At 47.0% G+C, this 25,505-nt stretch overlaps 1 protein-coding gene across 1 annotated transcript in view; it reads left to right on the top strand.

The window, feature by feature from the left end:
• Positions 1 to 25,505, top strand: part of PTPN23 (protein tyrosine phosphatase non-receptor type 23) — a 74,035-nt gene that overhangs the window by 7,211 nt on the left and 41,319 nt on the right. Inside the window, exons 3-13 of the mRNA XM_068235193.1 lie at positions 7,038 to 7,165; positions 7,932 to 8,008; positions 10,042 to 10,091; positions 11,489 to 11,620; positions 12,310 to 12,390; positions 15,980 to 16,111; positions 17,077 to 17,124; positions 17,857 to 17,913; positions 18,047 to 18,105; positions 20,980 to 21,059; positions 24,489 to 24,603. Of these exons, the coding sequence (XP_068091294.1) occupies positions 7,038 to 7,165; positions 7,932 to 8,008; positions 10,042 to 10,091; positions 11,489 to 11,620; positions 12,310 to 12,390; positions 15,980 to 16,111; positions 17,077 to 17,124; positions 17,857 to 17,913; positions 18,047 to 18,105; positions 20,980 to 21,059; positions 24,489 to 24,603 (959 nt within the window). The remainder of the gene's footprint in view (positions 1 to 7,037; positions 7,166 to 7,931; positions 8,009 to 10,041; positions 10,092 to 11,488; positions 11,621 to 12,309; positions 12,391 to 15,979; positions 16,112 to 17,076; positions 17,125 to 17,856; positions 17,914 to 18,046; positions 18,106 to 20,979; positions 21,060 to 24,488; positions 24,604 to 25,505) is intronic.

Below are 25,505 nucleotides of genomic sequence, written 5' to 3'. Positions count from 1 at the left end.
GAGAGACTGAGCCCAAATTACGGTAAAAGCAGCGTAATTCAGCCGCCAGTGGTAGCTGGCAGCCACATGTCGTCTTACCCCAGGGTCTATGATTGCTTGGAGGAGGAATAGTAATTAAAGTGGACCTGAACTCTTGCACAGGACAGAAGGAAAACGGAGAGAAATGCACGCTGTATGTATTTAGAGAGTTTAGCCTGTCTAATTCCCCCTCATCTGTGATTGTAATTGGATCGCTCAGTTGTGTCAGCTCAGGAATCTCGGCAGCCTCAGCTTATTTGTAAGCACAGGATGTTAACCGTTTGTCTGCTTACATGAAAGCAGGAAGTAGACACACTGCAGATTTGTTTCAGGATTTGTATCATCTGTAGCAAAGAAATGTTTTTTTTTCTTCAGAGGTTATGCTGTTGCTTAGCTTTTAGAGCAGAGATTAGGTTCTGAGTTCAGTGTTGCTTTAAAGAAGTACTTATTATTCACGGCAGTCTGTGTGACATGTATGTAGTGGATCCATGCATGTGAATCCAATGTGCCTTGGAACACATGCCATTTCAAAAAAAATCCCCCCCGTCATATCTGCTCATATGAGAACCCTGCTGTTCAGATTGACTATTGGAGTAGTCAGTCACACCTGAACTTGCTGCCTCCCATGTGATCACGCCTCCTTTTTGATGACTCATGCTGTCTAGGTGGAGAGTAGACAGCATGAATCCTTAGAAGGGAAGGGGTGCATAGTGATCTCCAGGGCTGTGGAGTTGGAGTCGGTGGTTTTATAAACTGAGTCGGATGATTTTTGTACCGACTCCACAGCCTTGGTGATCTCAGGGTAGTCGTTTGAACGAGCATTTTTTTCATTCTCTTAGATAAGACGTAAGAAAATATGTTTGTTAATGACCTTTGTGCTTTTATTAAAATTTCAAAATAAAATCATAAACTAATTTGCACAGATCCGTCCCGTAGTCCATACTAACCACCCTGGCGTTCTATTGAGATCGCCAGGGCGGCTGCGGGAGGGTTTTTTTTAAATTTAAAAAAAACTATTTATTTCATGCAGCCAACTGAAAGTTGGCTGCATGAAAGCCCACTAGAGGGCGCTCCTGAAGCATAATTCCGATCGCCTCCGGCGATCAGAATTAACAAGGAAGGCTGCAATGAGCAGCCTTCCTTGTTTGGCTTTCCTCGTCGCCATGGCGACGAGCGGAGTGACGTCATGGACGTCAGCAGCCTCCGATCCAGCCCTTAGCGCTGGCCGGAACTATTTGTTCCGGCTGCGCAGGGCTCGGGCGGCTGGGGGGACCCTCTTTCGCCGCTGCAGAAAGCGGCGGCGGATCGCCCGCAAAGCGGCGGCGATCAGGCAGCACATGCGGCTGGCAAAGTGCCGGCTGCGTGTGCTGCTTTTTATTTGATCAAAATCGGCCCAGCAGGGCCTGAGCGGCACCCTCTGGCGGTAATGGACGAGCTGAGCTCGTCCATACCGCTAAGGTGGTTAAAGAAAACCTGAACTGAAAATTAAAAGTCAAAATAAACATACACAAGTCATACTTACATCCTGTGTAATCTACTCCTCAATGCTTTCTCCTCTCCTGCGTCCTGTTTGTCCACTGTGATCAAGGGAATTCTCCGTCCTCCATTTTGAAAATGGCCAACCGGCCACTACCCCATAACCGTTTTCTGGTCAGCACACTGTGGCACATCAGTTGTCCTCTCAGCTATAACTGACAGCAACTGATATATTTTAGTTCTGACAAAATGTTGTCCGAACTGGAAGGGATTATTGTCAGAAGAAAATGGTGAGTTTCTGAGAGAAACTGATGGCGAGGTTACTATGTAATGTTCATTTGAAGTTACCTTATGTGTTTATTTTAAATAATTTTACTCAGTTCAGGTTCTCTTTAATAATTTCCCTTGGTTGGGACATGAATCTGAAATTCCGCTTTAAGGAATGAAATCTAAAGTTATCGGAAACATGCTTGCAGTGTGACGCCTTTGTCATCAGATACCAGCAATTCACTGAGCGTTCGGACTAATAATTAACTCTAACTGTGCTGTAATGATGACATCTGATACCAATGCTGTGACTCACAGTGCAAAGATATACAGCAGGTTTTTTTTTTCTTCTTTTTTACAGTACTCCAACTTTGTTAAAGAGTAACTGTTAGCCCCCAAAGTGAAATTTAAATCTCTACAGCAATGTTTTATTTAGTATTAAAGTGATCCAAAAAGCCAATGCAGAACTTAAAAATCAATATAATTTTGTTACTATGTAGCCTTTTGCCCAAGCTAATGACGCAAAGCCGCATATCTGATACTGATGAGCATGCAGAGCATGCCTATGTCTGCCCGACCCCCCTCTCCCCCCCAGGACCAGGTGCCGATCTATTTGCACCACAAACAGCTGACCGCTCTGACAGGGAGAGAGAGCGGCAGCACTTCCAGCGCAGCCACGGCAGAGCAGCCGCCGCCGTGCATCTCTCTCACATGTCTCACATGTGACTCGGCGGCGGCTGCTCTGCCGTGGCTGCGCTGGAAGTGCTGCCGCTCTCTCTCCCTGTCAGAGCGGTCAGCTGTTTGTGGTGCAAATAGATCGGCACCTGGTCCTGGGGGGGAGAGGGGGGTCGGGCAAACATAGGCATGCTCTGCATGCTCGTCATCAGTATCTGATATGCGGCTTTGCGTCATTAGCTTGGGCAAAAGGCTACATAGTAACAAAATTATATTGATTTTTAAGTTCTGCATTGGCTTTTTGGATCACTTTAATACTAAATAAAACATTGCTGTAGAGATTTAAATTTCACTTTGGGGGCTAACAGTTACTCTTTAAACTACATTGTGTTACAACTGACAATAATAAAAACATATGCATTTTAAAATAAAATTAAGTTTCCTGTAGGGTAGTGCTGATTTTGTACATGGATGGTTATCAGGATTTAAAGGACTACTGTAATAAGAGGGATACGGAGGCTGCCGTATTTATTTCCTTTTAAAGAGAATCTGTAATACAAAAAATCCCTCTGGGGAATATTAACCTCGGGAGGGGGGGAAGCGTCTCAATCAAAACGAGGCTTTCACTCCCCTGCCTCCCGTTCACCGACAATTTCTGTTACTTCTGGAGCAAGAGCACGCCACCCTGCTCCATGGCCACATGTGATGGGCGGTGGTAGTGTTGTGAAGGGGGCGGAGATGGACGTTTGTGAGGCAGAGCTACAGAGATCAGCTCTGCCTCTTCCTGCTGCAGCAGTACTCAACCAAGCTGGTTGAGGACCTTTCAAGGGATTTTTGTAGACCGGGGGGCTTATATAGCTGCGGAATCACCGGGGAACGCTATGTGTCTAAACATGGAACACGTACTTGTAAATTAAAAAAATAAAATCAGATTGGCTTTAAGTTTGACAGGATTTGCCACATGCTTGTTTCAGGTGTGTGATTTACACATTACTGATGCATAAAACATCAGCAAGACAGCCAGGCAACTAGTATTGTTTAAAAGGAAATAAGTAGTGTTACAGCTGATACAAATCCTGCAATAAATCTGCAGTGTATCTACTTCCTGGTTTTATGAGAGCAGCCTTAAGGCTCATACACACATCAGACTATAGTCTTTGGAAAATGAAAGATCACAGACCAATTTTACCCCCTTCCATGTAGTATGAGAGCCATACCTACACAGTCTATTCTATGGAGCTGAACTCCCCATCAGACAGAAATCTGTGCAAGATGCTGCACACAAAGATGCTGTACACATGCAACAGATCAGTATCTGCAAAAGATCCGTTCCTGCAAAATGCATTCATAGTCTATATCTGCAGATCATCATACACACCTTGTTTAACAGACATTCATCTGCAGATCAGATCCACCAGGATGGATTTTCAGATCTGCAGATGATTGCTTGATCTGCAGATGAATGTCAGTTAAATCATCTGTGTATGATGATCTGCAGATGAATGTCTGTTAAACAAGGTGTGTATGATGATCTGCAGATCTCATAGACTATGAATGCATTTTGCAGGAATGGATTTTTGGCAGGAACAGATCTTTTGCAGATACTGATCTTTTGTGTCTGTACAGCATCTGTGTGTGCAGCATCTTGCAAAGATTTCTGTCTGATGGGGAGTTCAGCTCCATAGAATAGACTGTGTAGGTATGGCTCTCATACTACATGGAAGGGGGTAAGATTGGTCTGTGATCTTTCATTTTCCAAAGACTATGATCTGATGTGTGTATGTGGCCTGATTTTAACATGTTGTGCTTATTAGTGTGCTTATCTGCCATGGCAGTCAGGTGACACAGAGAGAGCTCTAATTACATCTTGTGCTTAGTCACAGATGATGGGGATTTAGACAGGATAAACTCTCTAAATACATACAGGGTGCATTTCTCTTGATTTTCCTTCTATCCTGTGCAAGAGTTCAGGTCCACTTTTTTTTTAAGATGTTGCTGACATCACACGTCATGTGATGCCATTGTTTACAACGGACTCTCTATCCTGTGTGAAACTTCTTTATTATGCCTGATACCATCCAGATAAAACAATAGGTCGTCTAGTCATGATGTGGCGTCCTGCTCACAGGGATTGCAAAGCCTCGTGATCTCATCCATATTTAGAGATAATTTAGTTTTGCGTCATCACTCTATTATGTGTACATCTATCTGATTGCTCCATTTCCAGCAAGCTGCATAGATTAGCATAACATTTACATCAATTAAAAATGGTTAGTAATTCCTATAGACCCACCCTTTTCCTTTTGCCTTTTGAAAAGCCTACTCAGTTTGTATGTTCTTCTTGTGTCTGAATGGGTTTCCTCTGAGCACGCAGGTTTCCTCCCATATCTCAAAAACATACAGAAAAGTTATTTGGCTCCCCTTTAAAAAAATTAATATTATTATTATTATTATTATTTATTTATATAGCGCCAGCATCTTCCGTAGCGCTGTACATAATACAAACAAATAATGGGGAACAAATATACATAAGAAATACAAGTCACTGTACAGTCATGACATTGAATAGAAAAAATATAGATACATACTGTACATAGCCTTCAGTGCTGCCTATAGCAAATTATAGGCTTGTCTGAACAGGTGTGTTTTCAGAGTACGTTTGAAGGTTTTCAGACTCGTGGCATGACGAACCGGCTGAGGGAGGGAGTTCCAAAGGAGAGGGACAGCCCGTGAGAAGTCTTGGATGCGAGAGTGTGAGGCGGTGACCAGGCTGGAGGACAAAAGGGTCTCCTGTGAGGAACGGAGGGTCCAGGCGGGGAGGTATCTGGAGATTAAAGAGGAAATGTATGGAGGCGATAGCTTGTGTAGAGCTTTGTATGCAAGCGTGAGAAGTTTAAACTGGATCCTTTGGGCAACTGGTAGCCAATGGAGGAATTAGCAGAGAGGGGCTGCCTCAGAGGATCTAGAAGAGAGGTGGATGAGACAGGCAGCGGAATTTAGTAGGGATTGGAGAGGTACCAATCTGCTTTTTGGTAGACCACAGAGTAGGGTGTTGCAGTAGTCAAGACGGGAGATGATTAGGGCATGCACAAGCATTTTAGTTGCTTCTTGTGAAAGGAAGGGACGGATTCTGGAAATGTTTTTGAGATGGAAGTAGCAGGAGGTAGTTAAAGTGTTAATATGTGGTTTAAAGAGAATCTGTATTGTTAAAATCGCACAAAAGTAAACATACCAGTGCGTTAGGGGACATCTCCGATTACCCTCTGACACAATTTCGCCGCTCCTCGACGCATTAAAAGTGGTTAAAAACAGTTTTAAAAAGTTTGTTTATAAACAAACAAAATGGCCACCAAAACAGGAAGTAGGTTGATGTACAGTATGTCCACACATAGAAAATACATCCATACACAAGCAGGCTGTATACAGCCTTCCTTTTGAATCTCAAGAGATCATTTGTGTGTTTCTTTCCCCCTGTTCTCATGCACTGAAGTTTCAGGCTGCTTGTTTCTTCCTGCAAACAGCTTTGCCCTTGTCTGTAATTCTTCAGTATGTGAAAGCACAGCCAGCTCAGAGGACGATTTATCCAGCTTGTAAAAGATAAGAGAGAAGAGAGAAGCTGCTCTAATCTAAATAACACACGGGCAGTGTGCATAGAGGGGCCTGGAAGGGGGAGTTCATAGCAGAACCACAACACTGAAGAACTTGGCAGCCTTCCAGACACAGGCCGACAAGTCTAAAAGGGGAAAGATACATTGATTTATTACAGAGACAGTGATAGTATAAAGTGCTGCAGTAAGCCAGAGCACATTAGAATAGCTTTTTGAACTTGTAGGATGATAAAAAACAGGATACAATTTTTGTTACGGAGTCTCTTTAAAGGAGAGCTCAGAGTCCAGAGTTACCCCTAGGCAACAAGCTTTGGGGGTTGAAGCTATTGGGGTGTTATCTACATTGATTGTGACAATGGGAGGTGGAACAGAGAGCGATTAAATAAAAAAAAATGTCCCTATATTATTTATATAACGCCGACATCTTCCGCAGCGATGTACAGAGTATATTGTCCCTCAGAGAGGCTCAGAATCTAATCCCTACCATAGTCACATGTCTATGTATGTATGGTGTAGTGTATATATTGTAGTCTAGGGCCAATTTAGAGGGAAGCCAATTATCTGTATGTTGGGATGAGGGAGAAAACCAGAGTGCCCGGAGGACACCCACGCAGACACAGAGAACATATAAACTCCCTGCAGATAGTACCCTGCCTGGGATTCGAACTGGGGACCAGCGCTGCAAGACAATAGTGCTAGCCACTACACCACTGTGACTGTGGTAGGGATAAGATTTTGAGCCCCTTTGAGGGGCAGGTAAGGGTAAGACTATATATTCTGTGCAGCGCTGCAGTAAATGGCCCTATATAAATAATAATAAAAATGTTTAATTGATTTAAAGTAATATTGTACTCAAATGCCTACAGAAAATGTGGCTAAACTGAGTTGTGCTGTATGGAGGGAGTGTGACTGACTGCTCACTATTCAGTTACTAAATTACTTTACTTTGTGCTGGGTGGAGTTCCTCCTTAACCTGCTTTCTTCTCTCCCCAGAATGCTGTTAACGTTGCCAGAGACTTTGAAGGCTGCAGCGTCCTGCGGAAGTACTTTGGTCAGCTCTATTACCTGCAGAGCCGCATCCCTATGGAACTGGAGCAGGAGGCGGCAGTCCCAATTACCTGGTGAGATGTCACCGCAGTGCTAGCCGGAGGGTCTGGGGAGAAAATCAATGATGGTGCTCCAAAGGCAATTTTCAAGCTTAGCTCTGTAGTGGATAAGTCAAATACAACTTGTTTCGGGATCTCCCACTTATTTAGGTGTGCAGGACAAGCAGACATTTATATCCCATAACTCCTCCTATCTCACGGTGGGGCCACGCCCAAGGTCAGGTCATGTGGTCCACCCCCAGAAGAGAGAATTCCTTGAAGGACAGCTGAAGTGAGAGGGATATGGGGGCTGCCATATTTAATTCCTTTTTAAGCAATACCAGTTACCTGGCTGTCCTGAGGATCCTCTGCCTCTAACACTTTTAGCCATAGACCGTCTCCCCCCCCCCCCCCCCCCCCCCCCCAGGGTGTGGCCCTGGCTTTCCCCTCATGCTGCGACCGCTCCGGCCCCGCAAAACGGCCCTGATGTTGGCCCTACATCTTGCAATATGTCATATCAATACATGCAACCAGTTTCGTCACAAATTGGTCGCGTAGCCGATTGGGCGTGCTCTTGGTGGCCCCAATTTTCATTTGAATATAATAATCGAATTGGATGATCAGCCGGCCGCCAAGTCGCCTGATGTATGCTCACCGTGTACGTTTGAAGTGAACAGGCTGAATAGGACTGTTTGTCTATTCACTTCTGTAGTAAATGGACCCCATAGTGACTATGACTCAGCCTCTGGCACCCCCGTGTGGTCATTGAATGTGTAACGTAACAGTTTGTTTCTTCCCCCAGGACAGAAATCTTCTCTGGCAAGTCCGTGACTCACTCTGACATCAAGTATGAGCAGGCCTGTGTCCTCTATAACCTGGGTAAGTGTCATCTGATGCATGAAGATACCCTGTCATGCTCTGGGGTACAGTCTGTGAGGTGATTGCTGCCAGCTGGACAGCAGTCCTCTGATGCATGAAGATACCCTGTCATGCTCTGGGGTACAGTCTGTGAGGTGATTGCTGCCAGCTGGACAGCAGTCCTCTGATGCATGAAGATACCCTGTCATGCTCTGGGGTACAGTCTGTGAGGTGATTGCTGCCAGCTGGACAGCAGTCCTCTGATGCATGAAGATACCCTGTCATGCTCTGAGGTACAGTCTGTGAGGTGATTGCTGCCAGCTGGACAGCAGTCCTCTGATGCATGAAGATACCCTGTCATGCTCTGGGGTACAGTCTGTGAGGTGATTGCTGCCAGCTGGACAGCAGTCAGTTTATCTATGAGATTGATGGGACTTCTTTGCCATCTCCCACTGGCCGGATGAGCCCTGCGGAAGAAACACTTGCGCTCATCACTACTACATTAAAGAGAACCTTAACTGAAAATTAAAAGTCAAAATAACCATACACGGGTCATACTTACCTCCTGTGTATTCTACTCATCAATTTCTTTCTCCTCTCCTGCGTCCTGTTTGTCCACTGTGATCAATGGAATTCTCTGTCCTCCTTTTTGAAAATGGCTATTACCCCATAACAGCTTCCTGGTCAGCACACTGTTACACTGTAATATTGTCCTCTTGAGCCATAGGGAAGTATGGAGATTACCTTGCACATTCATTTGTAACTGACAGCAGCTGATATATAACTGACAGCAACGGGTCTATTTCAGTTCTGACAAAATCTTGTCAGAACTGGAAGGGATCACTGTAAGAAGAAAATGGTGAGCTTCTGAGAGGAACTGACGGTGAGGTTAGTATGTTATATTTATTTGCAGTTACATCATGTGTTTATTTTAAATACTTTTACTCAGTTCAGACATTGCAGAGTTCTTCTAACACTTATCACAAAGTCCCTCTTAGTAATCACTTTTGTTGCACAGTATAAAGGGAACCTGAAGCGAAAAGTACATGGAGGCTGCCATATTTATTTCCTTTTAAATACCAGTTGCCTGGCAGCTCTGCTGATCTATGTGGCTGCAGCGGTGTCTGAATAACACCAGAAACAAGCATGTGACTGATCTTGTCAGATCTGACAATGTCAAAAACACCTGATGTGCTGCATGCTTGTTCAGGGGCTGTGGTTTAGGATCAGCAGGACGGCCAGGCAACTGGTATTGCTTAAAAGGAAATAAATATGGCAGCCTCCATATAGCTCTCACTACAGGCCCGCTTTAATATCCTGACAGGGGAGAAGTAGTGAGTGCAGCACAGCTTCTTGTAGGGAGTGCTCAGTAGATTACATACATTTTATAAAGCAATTCAAATACTAAATGATTCTTTTCTTAGTAGCTATAATATGAATGGTGCAGATGGGGTGAGTTTTGACTAACATTCCGTCTTAAAGAGAACCCGAGGTGGATTTGAAGAATGTTATCTGCATACAGAGGCTGGATCTGCCTATACAGCCCAGCCTCTGTTGCTATCCCAAACCCCCCTAAGGTCCCCCTGCACTCTGCAATCCCTCATAAATCACAGCCACGCTGCTGACAAACAGCTTGTCAGAGCTGGCTGTGTTTATCTCTATAGTGTCAGTCTGCTGCTCTCCCCGCCTCCTGCAGAACTCCAGTCCCCGCCTGCCTCCCTTCCCTCCCTGCTGATTGGAGGGAAGGGACGGGGGCAGGGACCGGAGCTATGCAGGAGGCGGGGGAGCAGCTGAGACTGACACTACAGATGTAAACACAGCCTCACAGCACGGATGTGATTTATGAGGGATTGCAGATTGCAGGGGGACCTTAGGGGGGTTTGGGATAGCAACAGAGGCTGGGCTGTATAGGCAGATCCAGCCTCTGTATGCAGATAACATTCTTTAAACACACCTCAGGTTCTCTTTAACATATGCCTTGTTGCCCATATTTGGGTGTGTTAATGAATGCATAATATGTTATGGAATGCTGTAATGTGGTGTTCTTCCTGCAGGGGCGCTGCACTCCATGCTGGGTGCCATGGACAAGCGAGTCTCAGAGGAGGTAAGTGTCCTCTCCTGCTTTGTACAAGCGTCACAAAAATTATGTTTCGGGGAGGAAAGGCAAGTCTTGCTTTCCCAGGGAGTCTCCATGCTATTCCTGATCGTTTTCACCCTCAGCCCACTATTAATAACTAAATTATAAATTACAGCTTGCTTTAAACCTAATAAGTTGCCAAGATGTATAAAATCGCACATGATAAAGTGTGATTTTCTCACCCCCAGGCTCCGTATTCCACGTATGGTATTGAAATCCCCGCCCTCAATGTGAAATTGGGCCCTGGGCCTTTTTTTTTTTTTTTTTTTTTTTTCTTTTCTTTACTATTCAAACCATAGGTGCAATGGATGCTGGGGGATTGATGTCATAACTCCACCCCTCATGTCCATGTGATCTAATCTAGGAAGACAGACGTCTGAAATAAGAATTATAGCAGACAGATATAAGACAGGCTGCAGCAGTTTTCCCGTCTCTTCTCTCTCCTACACACTGTGAAAAGAGAAGTAATTTGATCCAGGCAGGCAGAGAGTTGGGGAGGGAACCAGGCTGAAGAGGTGGGCACAATGCTTTCAGCTTCAGGAGGAATAAGGAAGTACTACATACAGGTATAAATGTGAGTCTGTTCTATCCAATATGATGTACCAGATGTAAACTTTATATGTTCATCTAACTCTACACAGTGCCTAGACTGCATATATGTATTGCCATTCAGACCTTTTTTTGGCTGGAGGGGGTCTTTAATCTTTGACCCATCTTTGGCCCATCTACCCTGCAGCAGCTTCTGGGAATATCACTAGAATGTGGGTAGGTAGTTGTGCCATAAATCGCTGTGGCTCCCATTACCATGTAGTAGTGCTAATCCCTGTAGGGGGTGAAACGCATCAGCTACCGTGGGGGAGGCAGGTGGAGGATTTTCATCTTCAAAACAGTGGCGTTGAGGGCAAAGGGGGTGATGGCCACATGTAAACAAACATTCAGGACTGTAGACCTAATTGTACCGTCTTAGTAGGGATGGTCCATGAGATGCGTTGAGAGAGTAATTTCAAGTTGATTTCGAGTTACTATTCAGTTCTGCAGGAAGCTGCATCTTATTGACCATCACTTATCATGACGGCCCATTTTGTCCGTGTTTGGGTAAAGGTTTTTTAATGTTTGTATGTTGGAATTGCTAATTGCTGTGCATCTTACAGGACTTGGATCTCTCATATCTTCTTCAGTGTTTATCCTCCCCCTGATACTCTGAGGCCCATAGGCTGCTGCCTGTGCTCCTCTTATCCACCCCCATATACTCGGAGGCCTATAGGCCTCTGCCTGTGCTCCTATGTCGGGATTTTCTTTGTGATGTGGTTGCTTCATGGGTGGGTTGGTGTCTCCAGCCAATGGTCATGTCTCCTCTCTTCCAGGGAATGAAGATCTCGTGCACCCACTTCCAGTGCGCGGCCGGGGCCTTCGCCTACCTGAGGGATCATTTCTCTCATTCCTACAGCGTAGACATGAGCCACCAGATCCTGAACCTCAACATTAACCTCATGCTGGTAAGGGAAGGCTGCCTGCAATGTGATCGTCTTCTGAAATCTGCCAGAGATTGAATGGTGCCAGGATGTAAAATGTGAGCGCTGTTAAAACAGCGCAGGACATTTGGGCGCAGCCGGCGCCACCATAGGCCGGAATAGGAATTACAACTATAGCGGCCCTCAGTGAGTAATTTCGGCGCCATCGGAAGACGGAGCACAAATTACTACAGAAACACTGTCATTCGGCCACCAACAATAGCTGTAAGCCGAATTACATCATTCCCCCACTATCCATGCCGGCCTGGAGGGGCAATAGTAATTAACGCCACCAGGACTTGTGCAGGACCAGGGTGAGCTTTATATTGGCTGTATCCTGTGCCCAAATCTCCTGGCGGCGATTTTGATAGGTATGCTGTAAAATGGCCATTCCCTGATTGACTAGCTGCAAAAGTTGCCATGTGCAGGTTATACTGGAGGAGAGATAACTCGTATACCACCTATGACTGATTGGGGGCTGCATTGTGACAACCGGGTGGTCAGGAAAATGCGCTGAATGGACTACCTGGCAAAATGGACGAACAAGGCAGCTGGAGCCTTCTGGTGTCGGCTGTATCACCCAGCAACGTGTGTGTGTGTGTGTGTGTGTGTGTGTCACACACACTTTTGTTCAGTGCAGAAGTTAACTTTGTGCTGCTGTTGTCTCCCCCTAGGGGCAGGCTCAGGAGTGTCTGCTGGAGAAGTCTATGCTGGATAACAGGAAGAGTTACCTGGTGGCTCGGATCAGTGCTCAGGTGAGTCACCTTTTGTGATCTATTTTTTTTTCCCGGTTTATGGTTCCACCGGAACGGTTATTTCTTCTGCTCTGGAGCTGATAATCTTCAACTTGTGTTTTCTTACATGTCTCCTCCATCAGTGCTGCGCCCTCCTTCTTACATGTCTCCGCCATCAGTGCTGCTCCCTCTTTCTTACATGTCTCCTCCATCAGTGCTGCCCCCTCCTTCTTACATGTCTCCAATATTGGTGCTGCCCTCTTTCTTACATGTCTCCACCATCAGTGCTGCCCCCTCTTTCTTACATGTTGCTGCCATCAGTGCTGCACCTTCTATTTCATGTCTCCTCAATCAGTGCTGCCCCCTCCTTCTTACATTTCTTCACCATCAGTGCTGCTCCCTCTTTCTTACATGTCTCTGCCATCAGTGCTGCCCCCTCTTTCTTACATGTCTCCACCATCAGTGCTGCCCCCTCCTTCTTACATGTCTCCAATATTGGTGCTGTCCTCTTTCTTACATGTCTCCGCCATCAGTGCTGCCCCCTCTTTTTTACATGTCTCTGCTATCAGTGCTGCCCCCTCTTTCTTACATGTCTCTGCTATCAGTGTTGCCCCCTCTTTCTTACATGTCTCCGCCATCAGTGCTGCCCCCTCTTTCTTACATGTCTCCGCCATCAGTGCTGCCCCCTCTTTCTTACATGTCTCTGCTATCAGTGCTGCCCCCTCTTTCTTACATGTCTCCGCCATCAGTGCTGCCCCCTCTTTCTTACATGTCTCCGCCATCAGTGCTGCCCCCTCTTTCTTACATGTCTCTGCTATCAGTGCTGCTCCCTCTTTCTTACATGTCTCTGTCATCAGTGCTGCCCCCTCTTTCTTACATGTCTCTGCTATCAGTGCTGCCCCCTCTTTCTTACATGTCACTGCTATCAGTGCTGCTCCCTCTTTCTTACATGTCTCCGCCATCAGTGCTGCCCCTCTTCCTTACATGTCTCTGCTATCAGTGCTGCTCCCTCTTTCTTACATGTCTCCGTCATCAGTGCTGCCCCCTCTTTCTTACATGTCTCCACCATCAGTGCTGCCCCCTCTTTCTTACATGTCTCCACCATCAGTGCTTCCCCCTCTTCCTTACATGTCTTCTCCATCAGTGCTGCCCCCTCTTTCTTACATGTCTCTGCTATCAGTGCTGCCCCCTCTTTCTTACATGTCTCTGCTATCAGTGCTGCCCCCTCTTTCTTACATGTCTCTGCTATCAGTGCTGCCCCCTCTTTCTTACATGTCTCTGCTATTAGTGCTGCCCCCTCTTTCTTACATGTCTCCGCCATCAGTGCTGCCCCCTCCTTCTTACATGTCTCCACCATGAGTGCTGCCCCCTCTTTCTTACATGTCTCTGCTATCAGTGCTGCCCCCTCTTTCTTACATGTCTCCGCCATCAGTGCTGCCCCCTCTTTCTTACATGTCTCTATCAGTGCTGCCCCCTCTTTCTTACATGTCTCCGCCATCAGTGCTGCCCCCTCTTTCTTACATGTCTCTGCTATCAGTGCTGCCCCCTCTTTCTTACATGTCTCCGCCATCAGTGCTGCCCCCTCTTTCTTACATGTCTCCGCCATCAGTGCTGCCCCCTCTTTCTTGCATGTCTCTGCTATCAGTGCTGCCCCCTCTTTCTTGCATGTCTCCGCCATCAGTGCTGCCCCCTCTTTCTTACATGTCTCCGCCATCAGTGCTGTCCCCTCCTTCTTACATGTCTCCACCATGAGTGCTGCCCCCTCTTTCTTACATGTCTCTGCTATCAGTGCTGCCCCCTCTTTCTTACATGTCTCCGCCATCAGTGCTGCCCCCTCTTTCTTACATGTCTCTGCTATCAGTGCTGCCCCCTCTTTCTTACATGTCTCCGCCATCAGTGCTGCCCCCTCTTTCTTACATGTCTCTGCTATCAGTGCTGCCCCCTCTTTCTTACATGTCTCTGCTATCAGTGCTGCCCCCTCTTTCTTACATGTCTCCGCCATCAGTGCTGCCCCCTCTTTCTTACATGTCTCTGCTATCAGTGCTGCCCCCTCTTTCTTACATGTCTCCGCCATCAGTGCTGCCCCCTCTTTCTTACATGTCTCCGCCATCAGTGCTGCCCCCTCTTTCTTACATGTCTCCGCCATCAGTGCTGCCCCCTCTTTCTTGCATGTCTCTGCTATCAGTGCTTCCCCCTCTTCCTTGCATGTCTCTGCTGTCAGTGCTGCCCCCTCTTTCTTGCATGTCTCTGCTATCAGTGCTGCCCCCTCTTTCTTACATGTCTCCGCCATCAGTGCTGCCCCCTCTTTCTTACATGTCTCTGCTATTAGTGCTGCCCCCTCTTCCTTACATGTCTCTGCTATCAGTGCTGCTCCCTCTTTCTTACATGTCTCTGCTATCAGTGCTGCTCCCTCTTTCTTACATGTCTCTGCCATCAGTGCTGCCCCCTCTTTCTTACATGTCTCCGCCATCAGTGCTGCCCCCTCTTCCTTACATGTCTCTATCAGTGCTGCTCCCTCTTCCTTACATGTCTCTGCTATCAGTGCTGCCCCCTCTTTCTTACATGTCTCCGCCATCAGTGCTGCCCCCTCCTTCTTACATGTCTCCACCATGAGTGCTGCCCCCTCTTTCTTACATGTCTCTGCTATCAGTGCTGCCCCCTCTTTCTTACATGTCTCCGCCATCAGTGCTGCCCCCTCTTTCTTACATGTCTCTGCTATCAGTGCTGCCCCCTCTTTCTTGCATGTCTCCGCCATCAGTGCTGCCCCCTCTTTCTTACATGTCTCCGCCATCAGTGCTGCCCCCTCTTTCTTGCATGTCTCTGCTATCAGTGCTGCCCCCTCTTTCTTGCATGTCTCTGCTATCAGTGCTGCCCCCTCTTTCTTGCATGTCTCCGCCATCAGTGCTGCCCCCTCTTTCTTACATGTCTCTATCAGTGCTGCCCCCTCTTTCTTACATGTCTCTATTAGTGCTGCCCCCTCTTTCTTACATGTCTCTGCTATCAGTGCTGCTCCCTCTTTCTTACATGTCTCTGCCATCAGTGCTGCCCCCTCTTTCTTACATGTCTCCGCCATCAGTGCTGCCCCCTCTTCCTTACATGTCTCTGCTATCAGTGCTGCTCCCTCTTTCTTACATGTCTCCGTCATCAGTGCTGCCCCCTCTTCCTTACATGTCTTCTCCATCAGTGCTTCCCCCTCTTTCTTACATGTCTCCACCATCAGTGCTGCCCCCTCTTTCTTACATGTTTCCACCATCAGTGCTGCCCCCTCTTTCTTACATGTCTCCACCATCAGTGCTATGTCCTCTTTCTTACATGTCTCCTCCATCAGTGCTGCCCCTTCTATTTCATGTCTCCACCATCAGTGCTTCCCCCTCTTTCTTACATGTTTCCACCATCAGTGCTGCCCCCTCTTTCTTACATGTCTCTGCTATCAGTGCTGCCCCCTCTTTCTTACATGTAGCCACCGTCGGTTCTGCCCCCCCCCCCCCCCCCTCCTAATTCTTTGATGCACTGTTTGCTAGTATCCCTCCTGAGTCACCGAAGAAGCTCTTGCCCCATGTGATAAGTGCGCTGTTACTCGCCTGGTTTCAGCCTGTTTGTCTGTCGGCAGGTCGTAGATTATTACAAGGAGGCCTGCCGGGCCCTGGAGAACTCTGAGACCGCCTCTCTGCTGGGGAAGATCCAGAAGGATTGGAAGAAGCTGGTGCAGATGAAGATTTACTACTTCGCTTCTATCGCTCATGTGAGTGGCTACGGGCGAACCAATCAGAAATCAGTTTTCTGGGGTCAGATCAGTTAAAGGAACCCTGAAGCAATGTGGAGGCTGCTATTGCTGACTTCCTTTATTAAAATAACTGCTTCTTACTTGAAACTTGTCATTGGGTACATCAGACTTCAGTCACACCTCTGCTATAAGGGTCGTCTGGAAAGTAGCTGCTATTTTCAATGAAAGAGAACCAAGGTTGTAAATGAGGGCGCAAGGAGGGGCGGAGTTTCAGACATCTAATCATTTATGGGTGAGCGGAGGAGGTTTGCATTAGAGGACCTGAACTCTTGCACAGGACAGATGGAAAACAGAGAAATGCACCCTGTGTGTATTTAGAGAGTAGGCACAGGATATTAACCATCTGCTTCTATGAAAGCAGGAAGTAGATGCACTGCAGATTTATTTTCGGATTTATATCAACTGTAGCAAAAAAAAGTTTTTATTTTTGAAGACCTCCAGTGAAAATAATGTACTAAAGCTTCATTTTTTACAATAATTATGTATAAATGATTGAGTCAGTGTTTGCCCATTGTAAAATCTTTCCTCTCCCTGATTTACATTCTGATATTTATCACATGGTGGCATTTTTACTGCTGGCAGGTGATGCCAGTGGAAGTAGATGCTGCTTGCTTTTTTGGCAGTTGGACACAGCTGTAAATGGCTGTTATTTCCCACAATGCAACGAGGTTGATCGCAATGATTCGTTTGTGAAAAGCAAAAGATTTCTCATGGGAAAGGGGGTATCAGCTACTGATTGGATGAAGTTATATTCTTGGTTACAGTTTCTCTTTTTAAAGGTTATTCTGCTGTTGCTTATATTTTAAAGCAAAAATAAAGTTCGCAGTTCAGGTGCACTTTAAAGTTCCACTTTAAATACATCGAGGATCTCCATCTTGTAATGTTTGAATAATGACTGTTGTTGGGTTGCCATCTTTTCGCAGTTCCACATGGGGAAGCAGGCAGAGGAGCAGCAGAAGTACGGAGAGCAGGTGAGTCTGTGTGCCCTTTACGCCATGGATTAGGGCTAATGTACAGCCACCTTTGTGTTCAGTTTCTTTAGTTCATCTCCCAGCTGTATTAGTGAACGGCAAACTGAGAATAACCTAAGGTCAACACCAGCTTGAACGGAAGACAAAGGCCCATGTACACTAGCCTGAACTGGTCAAGTATAGCTAAGACCTTATACTAGAAATAAAGGCCATACGACAGCTATTTGGATAGGTTTTAGACTGTCGAAGACAAAACTTTGTTCAAAGTTTGGTCTTAAAGGATCACTATCCGTGGGGGGTAGGGGACAGGCCCTTAGCTATACATGCTGCTTTGCCTCTGGCAAGAGGTGGGGGTGGGCAGGAAGGAGGAGCATGTACATCACTCACCTGACCGCAAACGGCAGATGGTTGGTGCAAGTTGTTACATCCTGTGTTTGTTTATTTTTAACGATTGAAACTCACCAGTAGCTGCTGCATATCCTACTCCCGGCTTATACTCGAGTCTATTATTTTTCTATATTTTGGGGGGGGTGGATAAAAGTTGGGGGTCTGTTTATACTTGGTCAGCTTATACTGGTGTGTATATGTTTACAAATTTGCACAGAAGGTGTCCTTTAATGCTTAAATGGCTTCCTAGGCTTGAGATGTGCGTCACCTCTCGGCTGTGTTGTAAGTACTGCAGCCTCTTGTGTTTGAAGTGCTTTCCTTGACACGGTTTTGCTCTAATTTCAGGTTGCCTACTTACAGAGCGCTTTAGATAAACTCAGTGAAGCAATAAAACAGTCCAAGGTAAGGTTGTTTCACCTACATGGCTCATTTGATCTCACATTCCAGCATTGAGTACCTGTCACCTTTCTGTGTGATGCTTTGTGTGTTATGGCTGGTGTCTCTGCCTACTTACCAGCATCCTCCTCTCTTGCAGGGTCAGCCGTCCACCGTCCAGGAAGCCCTTCGCTTCACCATGGATGTGATTGGGGGAAAGTAAGTTTATCATGTAAAAGCTGTAACTTCATTTTAATGTTAACTCTGATAGAGGTTTCAGTTTTCCATGCTTGTTTTCCTGCAGAACTATTGAGGTAAAATACAGGTCAGTTTTAGGCTATCACCTCCTCAGCACAATGGAGCTGTGCGACTTCCTGAGGTGTTCCCTTAAAGGATACCCAAAGTGACATGATGAGATAGACATGGGTATGTACAGTGCCTAGCACACTCATAACTATCCTGTGTTCCTTTTTTTCTTTCTCTGTCTGAAAGCGTTAAATATCAGGTATGTAAGTGGCTGACTCAGTTCTGACTCAGACAGGAAGTGACTACAGTGTGACTCTCACTGATAAGAAATTCCCCTTTTTACCTCTTTCTTGCTCTCAGAAGCCATTTTCTGCTAGGAAAGCATTTTATAGTTGGAATTTCTTATCAGTGAGGGTCACACTGTAGTCACTTCCAGTCTGAGTCAGGACTGAGTCAGCCACTTACATACCTGATATTTAACTCTTTCAGACAGAGAAAGGAAAAAAAGGAACACAGGATAGTTATGTGTGTGCTTGGCACTGTACATACACATGTCTATCTCATCATGTCACATGTCACTTCGGGTATCCTTTAAAGTGAACCTAAAGTCACTTAAAAAAAACGAGATTAACTCACCTGGGGCTTCCCTCAGCCCCCTGCAGACGATCGGTGCCCTCGCAGCTCCGCTCCGATGTCCCAGGACCCGCCGGCGAGCACTTCCGGTTTGGCCGTCACCGGCCGACAGGGATGGGAACGCGAGTGATTGTTCGCGTTCCCAGCCTGTATATCGCCCCCTATCACTCGCGTTCCCATCCCTGTCGGCCGGTGACGGCCAAACCGGAAGTGCTCGCCGGCGGGTCCTGGGACATCGGAGCGGAGCTGCGAGGGCACCGATCGTCTGCAGGGGGCTGAGGGAAGCCCCAGGTGAGTTAATCTCGTTTTTTTTAAGTGACTTTAGGTTCACTTTAAGTGTTATTAAAATGAGCGTTTCTTCTTTGTTTTGAAAGAATACAGCATCAAATCTACTACTAAACTAAACATTTTGTAGCAGAACAGCATTCAGTTAAACACAGCACTTTGTTCTTCAGTGGAAAGCGCCTTGCTTCAGTGGGCAGCTTATGGTCACATCAGGTGATGACATTATCTTTTGTTTACGTTCCTTTGTCTGCTACAATCCTAGCTATGCTGAAAATTAGCTCCCTCTGCTGGAGAAGCAGAGAGCTGAGAAGTGATCACTAGATACATTTTAATATACTGTATAAATACAGCAGCTATGCAATAAAATGCAACGGCAGCTATCAGAGCAGACAACCTGTACTTTGGGAATTTGTATTTTGTAAACAGACAATATTACTTGTGCACAAAAGCAAATATGGAAACTGTATGGGTAATAAAAAGGTAGGAAAACGCATTTATGTTGAATATTATGTCAGTTTTATCCCACTTTAACCTGCCTGGCGTTCTATTAAGATCGCCAGGGAGGCTGCGGGAGGGTTTTTTTTTAATTAAAAAAAAAACTATTTCATGCAGCCAACTGAAAGTTGGCTGCATGAAAGCCCACTAGAGGGCGCTCCGGAGGCGTTCTTCCGATCGCCTCCGGCGCCCAGAATAAACAAGGAAGGCCGCAATGAGCAGCCTTCCTTGTTTTGCTTACATCGTCGCCATAGCGACGAGCGGAGTGACGTCATCGACGTCAGCCGATCTCCTGACGTCAGCCGCCTCCGATCCAGCCCTTAGCGCTGGCCGGAACTTTTTGTTCCGGCTACGCTGGGCTCAGGCGGCTGGGGGGACCCTCTTTCGCCGCTGCTCGCGGCGGATCGCCGCAGAGCGGCGGCGATCAGGCAGCACACGCAGCTGGCAAAGTGCCGGCTGCGTGTGCTGCTTTTTATTTGAGCCAAATCGGCCCAGCAGGGCCTGAGCGGCAGGCTCCGGCGGTACTGGACGAGCTGAGCTCGTCCAGACCGCCCAGCAGGTTAAAGTAAACCTAGTAAATGTAGTTAAAATAAAGACATGATGTACCTACAATTGAATTTTACATACTTGCCTTACTGTCCGTTCCTCTGAGGTCTGTATTGAATAATGCATCAGTTGAGGGGTGGGAGGACATAAAGGGGGATGTCGGCTTTAGAGGGAGGGCTCTGTTGAGCGCACACACAGGGTTACCATTACTGGACAGGAAGAACATTGCATGCTGGAGGAATTGGCATGTGTTCAGGGAAAAGATGGGCCGTTCCTGGCACATCTGAGTCTATTCAATATGGCCATTGTGCTGTCCCAGCTCCTGTTTACAGTGTATGGACTGGCTTTAGGCTTGGATCACACATAACTTGTGCGATAACGCGCATGCGCGGTCACCGTCCACAGAGCAGGACACCCGATCACGCATGTCCGCTGCATCAGACATGTCATAATAACAATGCTTATAGAACATATGTCTTCTGTCCGGTGTCAAAATCAAGACTTTTCAACTTGGTTTTTTTTTGCAGTGTGTGCGCCTAGCCGTACTCCATATCTGCTCCTTCACCTCCTGTGCAAGTTCAATTAGAATAGGGGCTCATCTCCATACGCACGCTTTTAGCCGCGCTTATGGAAACTAGATCAGAGACATCAGAGAGAGCAAAGACTGCGCTGTCTGCTGTTTCCATACATGTGCTGCAATTCACCACTGAATCACTGCGCATGGTTGCACGCATTTTGGGGCGAGTGTACATGGGACCGCAAGCGCTGTCTCCAGTGCAATTGCACAACGCAAAACCACGCTGACGCACAGCTCTTGCGCTGCATAATGGAAACGAGCCCTAAATCTACGTCTACAGGGATGATTGATTGTGGTGTCTCCCTTAACAGGTTTAATTCTGCCAAGAAGGACAACGATTTTGTCTACCACGAATCTGTGCCGGCACTGGATACGCTGCAGGCTGTAAAAGGTGCGATGAATATCTTTTTATATACACCTCATTATGAGGAGAGTTTTTAGTTTGTTGTGTTGGTTATTCCGAGTCCTGACCTGCAGAGTTACCCCTCCTATAGGAAGACCGCAGAGTCCTGACCTGCAGAGTTACCCCTCCTATAGGAATACCACAGAGCCCTGACCTGCAGAGTTACTCCTCCTATAGGAAGACTGCAGAGTCCTGACCTGCAGAGTTACTCCTCCTATAGGAAGACAGCAGAGTCCTGACCTGCAGAGTTACCCCTCCTATAGGAAGACTGCAGAATTACCCCTCCTATAGGAATACCACAGAGCCCTAACCTGCAGAGTTACCCCTCCTATAGGAAGACCGCAGAGCCCTGACCTGCAGAGTTACCCCTCCTATAGGAATACCACAGAGCCCTGACCTGCAGAGTTACTCCTCCTATAGGAAGACAGCAGAGTCCTGACCTGCAGAGTTACTCCTCCTCCTATAGGAAGACTGCAAAGTCCTGACCTGCAGAATTACCCCTCCTATAGGAAGACCGCAGAGGCCTGACCTGCAGAATTACCCCTCCTATAGGAATACCACAGAGCCCTGACCTGCAGAGTTACACCTCCTATAGGAAGACAGCAGAGTCCTGACCTGCAGAGTTACCCCTCCTATAGGAAGACAGCAGAGTCCTGACCTGCAGAATTACCCCTCCTATAGGAATACCACAGAGCCCTAACCTGCAGAGTTACCCCTCCTATAGGAAGACTGTAGAGTCCTGACCTGCAGAGTTACCCCTCCTATAGGAATACCACAGAGCCCTGACCTGCAGAGTTACTCCTCCTATAGGAAGACAGCAGAGTCCTGACCTGCAGAGTTACCCCTCCTATAGGAAGACTGCAGAGTCCTGACCTGCAGAGTTACCCCTCCTATAGGAATACCACAGAGCCCTGACCTGCAGAGTTACTCCTCCTATAGGAAGACTGCAGAGTCCTGACCTGCAGAGTTACTCCTCCTATAGGAAGACTGCAGAGTCCTGACCTGCAGAGTTACTCCTCCTCCTATAGGAAGACTGCAAAGTCCTGACCTGCAGAGTTACTCCTCCTCCTATAGGAAGACTGCAAAGTCCTGACCTGCAGAGTTACCCCTCCTATAGGAAGACCGCAGAGGCCTGACCTGCAGAATTTCCCCTCCTATAGGAATACCACAGAGCCCTAACCTGCAGAGTTACACCTCCTATAGGAAGACAGCAGAGTCCTGACCTGCAGAGTGACCCTCCCTATAGAAAGACCGCAGAGTCCTGACCTGCAGAGTTACTCCTCCTCCTATAGGAAGACTGCAAAGTCCTGACCTGCAGAATTACCCCTCCTATAGGAAGACCGCAGAGGCCTGACCTGCAGAATTACCCCTCCTATAGGAATACCACAGAGCCCTGACCTGCAGAGTTACACCTCCTATAGGAAGACAGCAGAGTCCTGACCTGCAGAGTTACCCCTCCTATAGGAAGACCGCAGAGTCCTGACCTGCAGAGTTACTCCTCCTCCTATAGGAATACCACAGAGCCCTGACCTGCAGAGTTACTCCTCCTATAGGAAGACAGCAGAGTCCTGACCTGCAGAGTGACCCCTCCTATAGAAAGACCGCAGTGTCCTGACCTGCAGAGTGACCCCTCCTATAGAAAGACCGCAGAGTCCTGACCTGCAGAGTTACTACTCCTCCTATAGGAAGACTGCAGAGTCCTGACCTGCAGAGTTACCCCTCCTATAGGAAGACCGCAGAGTCCTGACCTGCAGAGTTACCCCTCCTATAGGAATACCACAGAGCCCTGACCTGCATAGTTACCCCTCCTATAGGAAGACCGCAGAGTCCTGACCTGCAGAGTTACCCCTCCTATAGGAAGGGTGCTGCATTTGATCTGCAATATCACTTCTCTTAGAAGATGAGGGCAAAGTCCTGACTGATCAGAAGACATTCTTGAGTGCAGCTAGCCAGCTGAGAAGTTATCTAAGCAGAGATGGCTTCAAAGCATTTTCTAGCAAAGATCATTGCCAGACTGTAAACACACCAGCTTTGAATTCAGATCATGTTTGCCAACAGTTGTAAACCTGGAGCAAGTGAGCACTAGTCCTAGTGAGCTAAAAATGACATAGAAGAAAGTTTATGATCTTTAATTAACTTCATTATATTGAAATCTGTATAAATCCTGTATTCATCCAGCTGCAATCTTGGCTTCAGTGGAGGAAGAGCAGAGCGCAGTACTCTCGTCCTGCAGGGTCCCTATTAATGTGGTGTTTGAACTCTGGTCATTGAAATTCGGAAACACTAATTGACCTGCTACTACACCTGAGCACCCAAACAAGCGGGCGGGGTCAGGGAGGGTTCACGTGACTCATGAGAAGCGCAGATAAGTGAACTCTGTGTTCCTATCCACTTGTTGGGAGGGGGGAGGAAAAACCATAGTTTATTGATCCTCAGCATTAAAGAATCCAGCTTGCGAGCGCATCTACGGAGAAGTCCACCATTATCTCGTTTGGGTTAAGTGCTCTGCTTTTGACCTTAGTCGGCAGAACTCGTGCTGTAAATTCTTGGAATGCTTTGATGTCTCTCTGCTAGCAGAGGATATAGAGACTGAAAGCAGAAGTCCTCTGTTATTGTCTCACACTGCCCTCTAGTGACAATTGGCCAGAAAGACACATTACAACAGTACTAAATAGAAGCAAGGAAATTATTTTGCTGCTAAAGGTTAAAGGGAACCAGAGAGGTTAAAAAAAAGCTATTATACATACCTGTGGCTTCCTCCAGCCCCATACGCCTGGATCGCTCCCACGCCGCCGTCCTCTGCTGCCTGAATCCGCCGGTACCGAGTCCCGTCATCGCCCCGAGTCGGTCGGCGGACGCGGCCGATTCTCCGCATCACACGGAGCTCCCTCTATACAAGTACGCATGAGGCTGCCTGCTGTGCAGCCGCATGCGTAACGGGTATGGAGGGAGCCCCTGTGATGTGGACAATTGGCCGCGTCCGCCGGAAGTGACGGGACCTGGTACCGGCGGTTCCAGGAAACGGAGGATGGCAGCGTGGGAGCGATCCAGGCTTATGGGGCTGGAAGAAGCCCCAGGTATGTATAAAAGCTCTTACTATTTCCAGGCTCCATTCCTCTCTGGTTCCCTTTAAGGGAATGACAGATTATGTGATAATTATGGATCAATTTGTCCCCCCAGCTTCTTTCATTTCATGCATTTCAAATATGAAAATGCAATTGTTCACTAACAATTGTACAGTTCTGGGCACCTTTGCAAAAATACATTTTGTTTTTTGCTTCTGCATCACGTTGAGTGTCTGAACTGGGATGAGGGACCCTTTCATTTCTCTGCACTTGTTTTTCACATATTTTCCTCTTGTTTTTTTATTTTTTTTTTATTTTTTTTTATGATTGTACTTTGTCCCCCCCCCCTCAGGTGCGCCGCTCGTGAAGGCTCTTCCTGTGAACCCCACTGACCCCGAAGTGACTGGACCGGACATCTTCTCTAAGCTTGTACCAATGGCGGCCCACGAAGCGTCATCGCTGTACAGGTGGGTGGAGTCCTGGAAAACATCACCGCGCTCAGTCTTCTGCACTACCGATTACTCTCGCAGTGTGCTTAGTTTTATTCTATTCCTAGTACTCCGCCCCCTGCAGGCGGGGTTTGTTCTGTGGCGCTTTCTCTAAAGTTCTTGTTCCATTTCTGCAAAGTTCTGCTTCCTGTGTGACTTGAATTTGAATAACCTATTAATGTACCCTGTAAAAAAAAAAAAAAAAATCCCTTAAAAGAGGGAAGTCTCTGATTTGCAGTGCACTGACCCAGAAATGGATTAAGATGATAAGACCCCCTTGTGGTACTTTTGGTAAGCTGAGGTGGAGAGGGGTCAAAGAAGGTGGCAGGTGCGCCCCTTGACACTCACTAGGCCCCAAGCGCCTGCCTAGGTTGCCTGGTGGATGATCCTGCTCTGCACGGACCCCCGTAGCCTATCAGCCAAGAGCATGCTGCGTATATTATCGTAGCCACATCCCTTTTCATGCAGAAGCGCGGCCGTAGTGCAAAAATACGGTCATGCTTGATAAGCCGAAGCCGCTCGTACAGGTCGATCTCTTGGGTGGCTGTTTGGGACTGTGTTCTGCACAAACGTGTCGCTAGCCTCTAAGCTAGCCTCATTTTCTGCTGCTATGGTGGGGGGTGCATTGGCATGTCACATGACTGTGTGAGTGGGATGAGTAGGAGAACAATACCCTTGGCGTATGCTTGGGCTAAGAGGATCTGCCAGTCGATCTCTCGCCAAAGCACTGAGGGGGATCAGGGGCCGCTGTAGAAACAGTAGATTCTCGCCATGTGGAGATGGACTAGTCCAAAACCTATCAGTTCTGTCAGATTTTAGCTTCTGGCTTTTTTTCACTGGAGTGGTTCTTTTGAAGTGAAACTCCAGTGAAAATAATGTAA

This window comes from Hyperolius riggenbachi, chromosome 5, assembly GCF_040937935.1.
Source record: "Hyperolius riggenbachi isolate aHypRig1 chromosome 5, aHypRig1.pri, whole genome shotgun sequence".
NCBI classification, from domain to species: Eukaryota; Metazoa; Chordata; class Amphibia; order Anura; family Hyperoliidae; genus Hyperolius; species Hyperolius riggenbachi.
The sequence above is the reverse complement of the archived record's forward strand: the minus strand, read 5'-3'. Positions and strand labels throughout refer to the sequence as shown.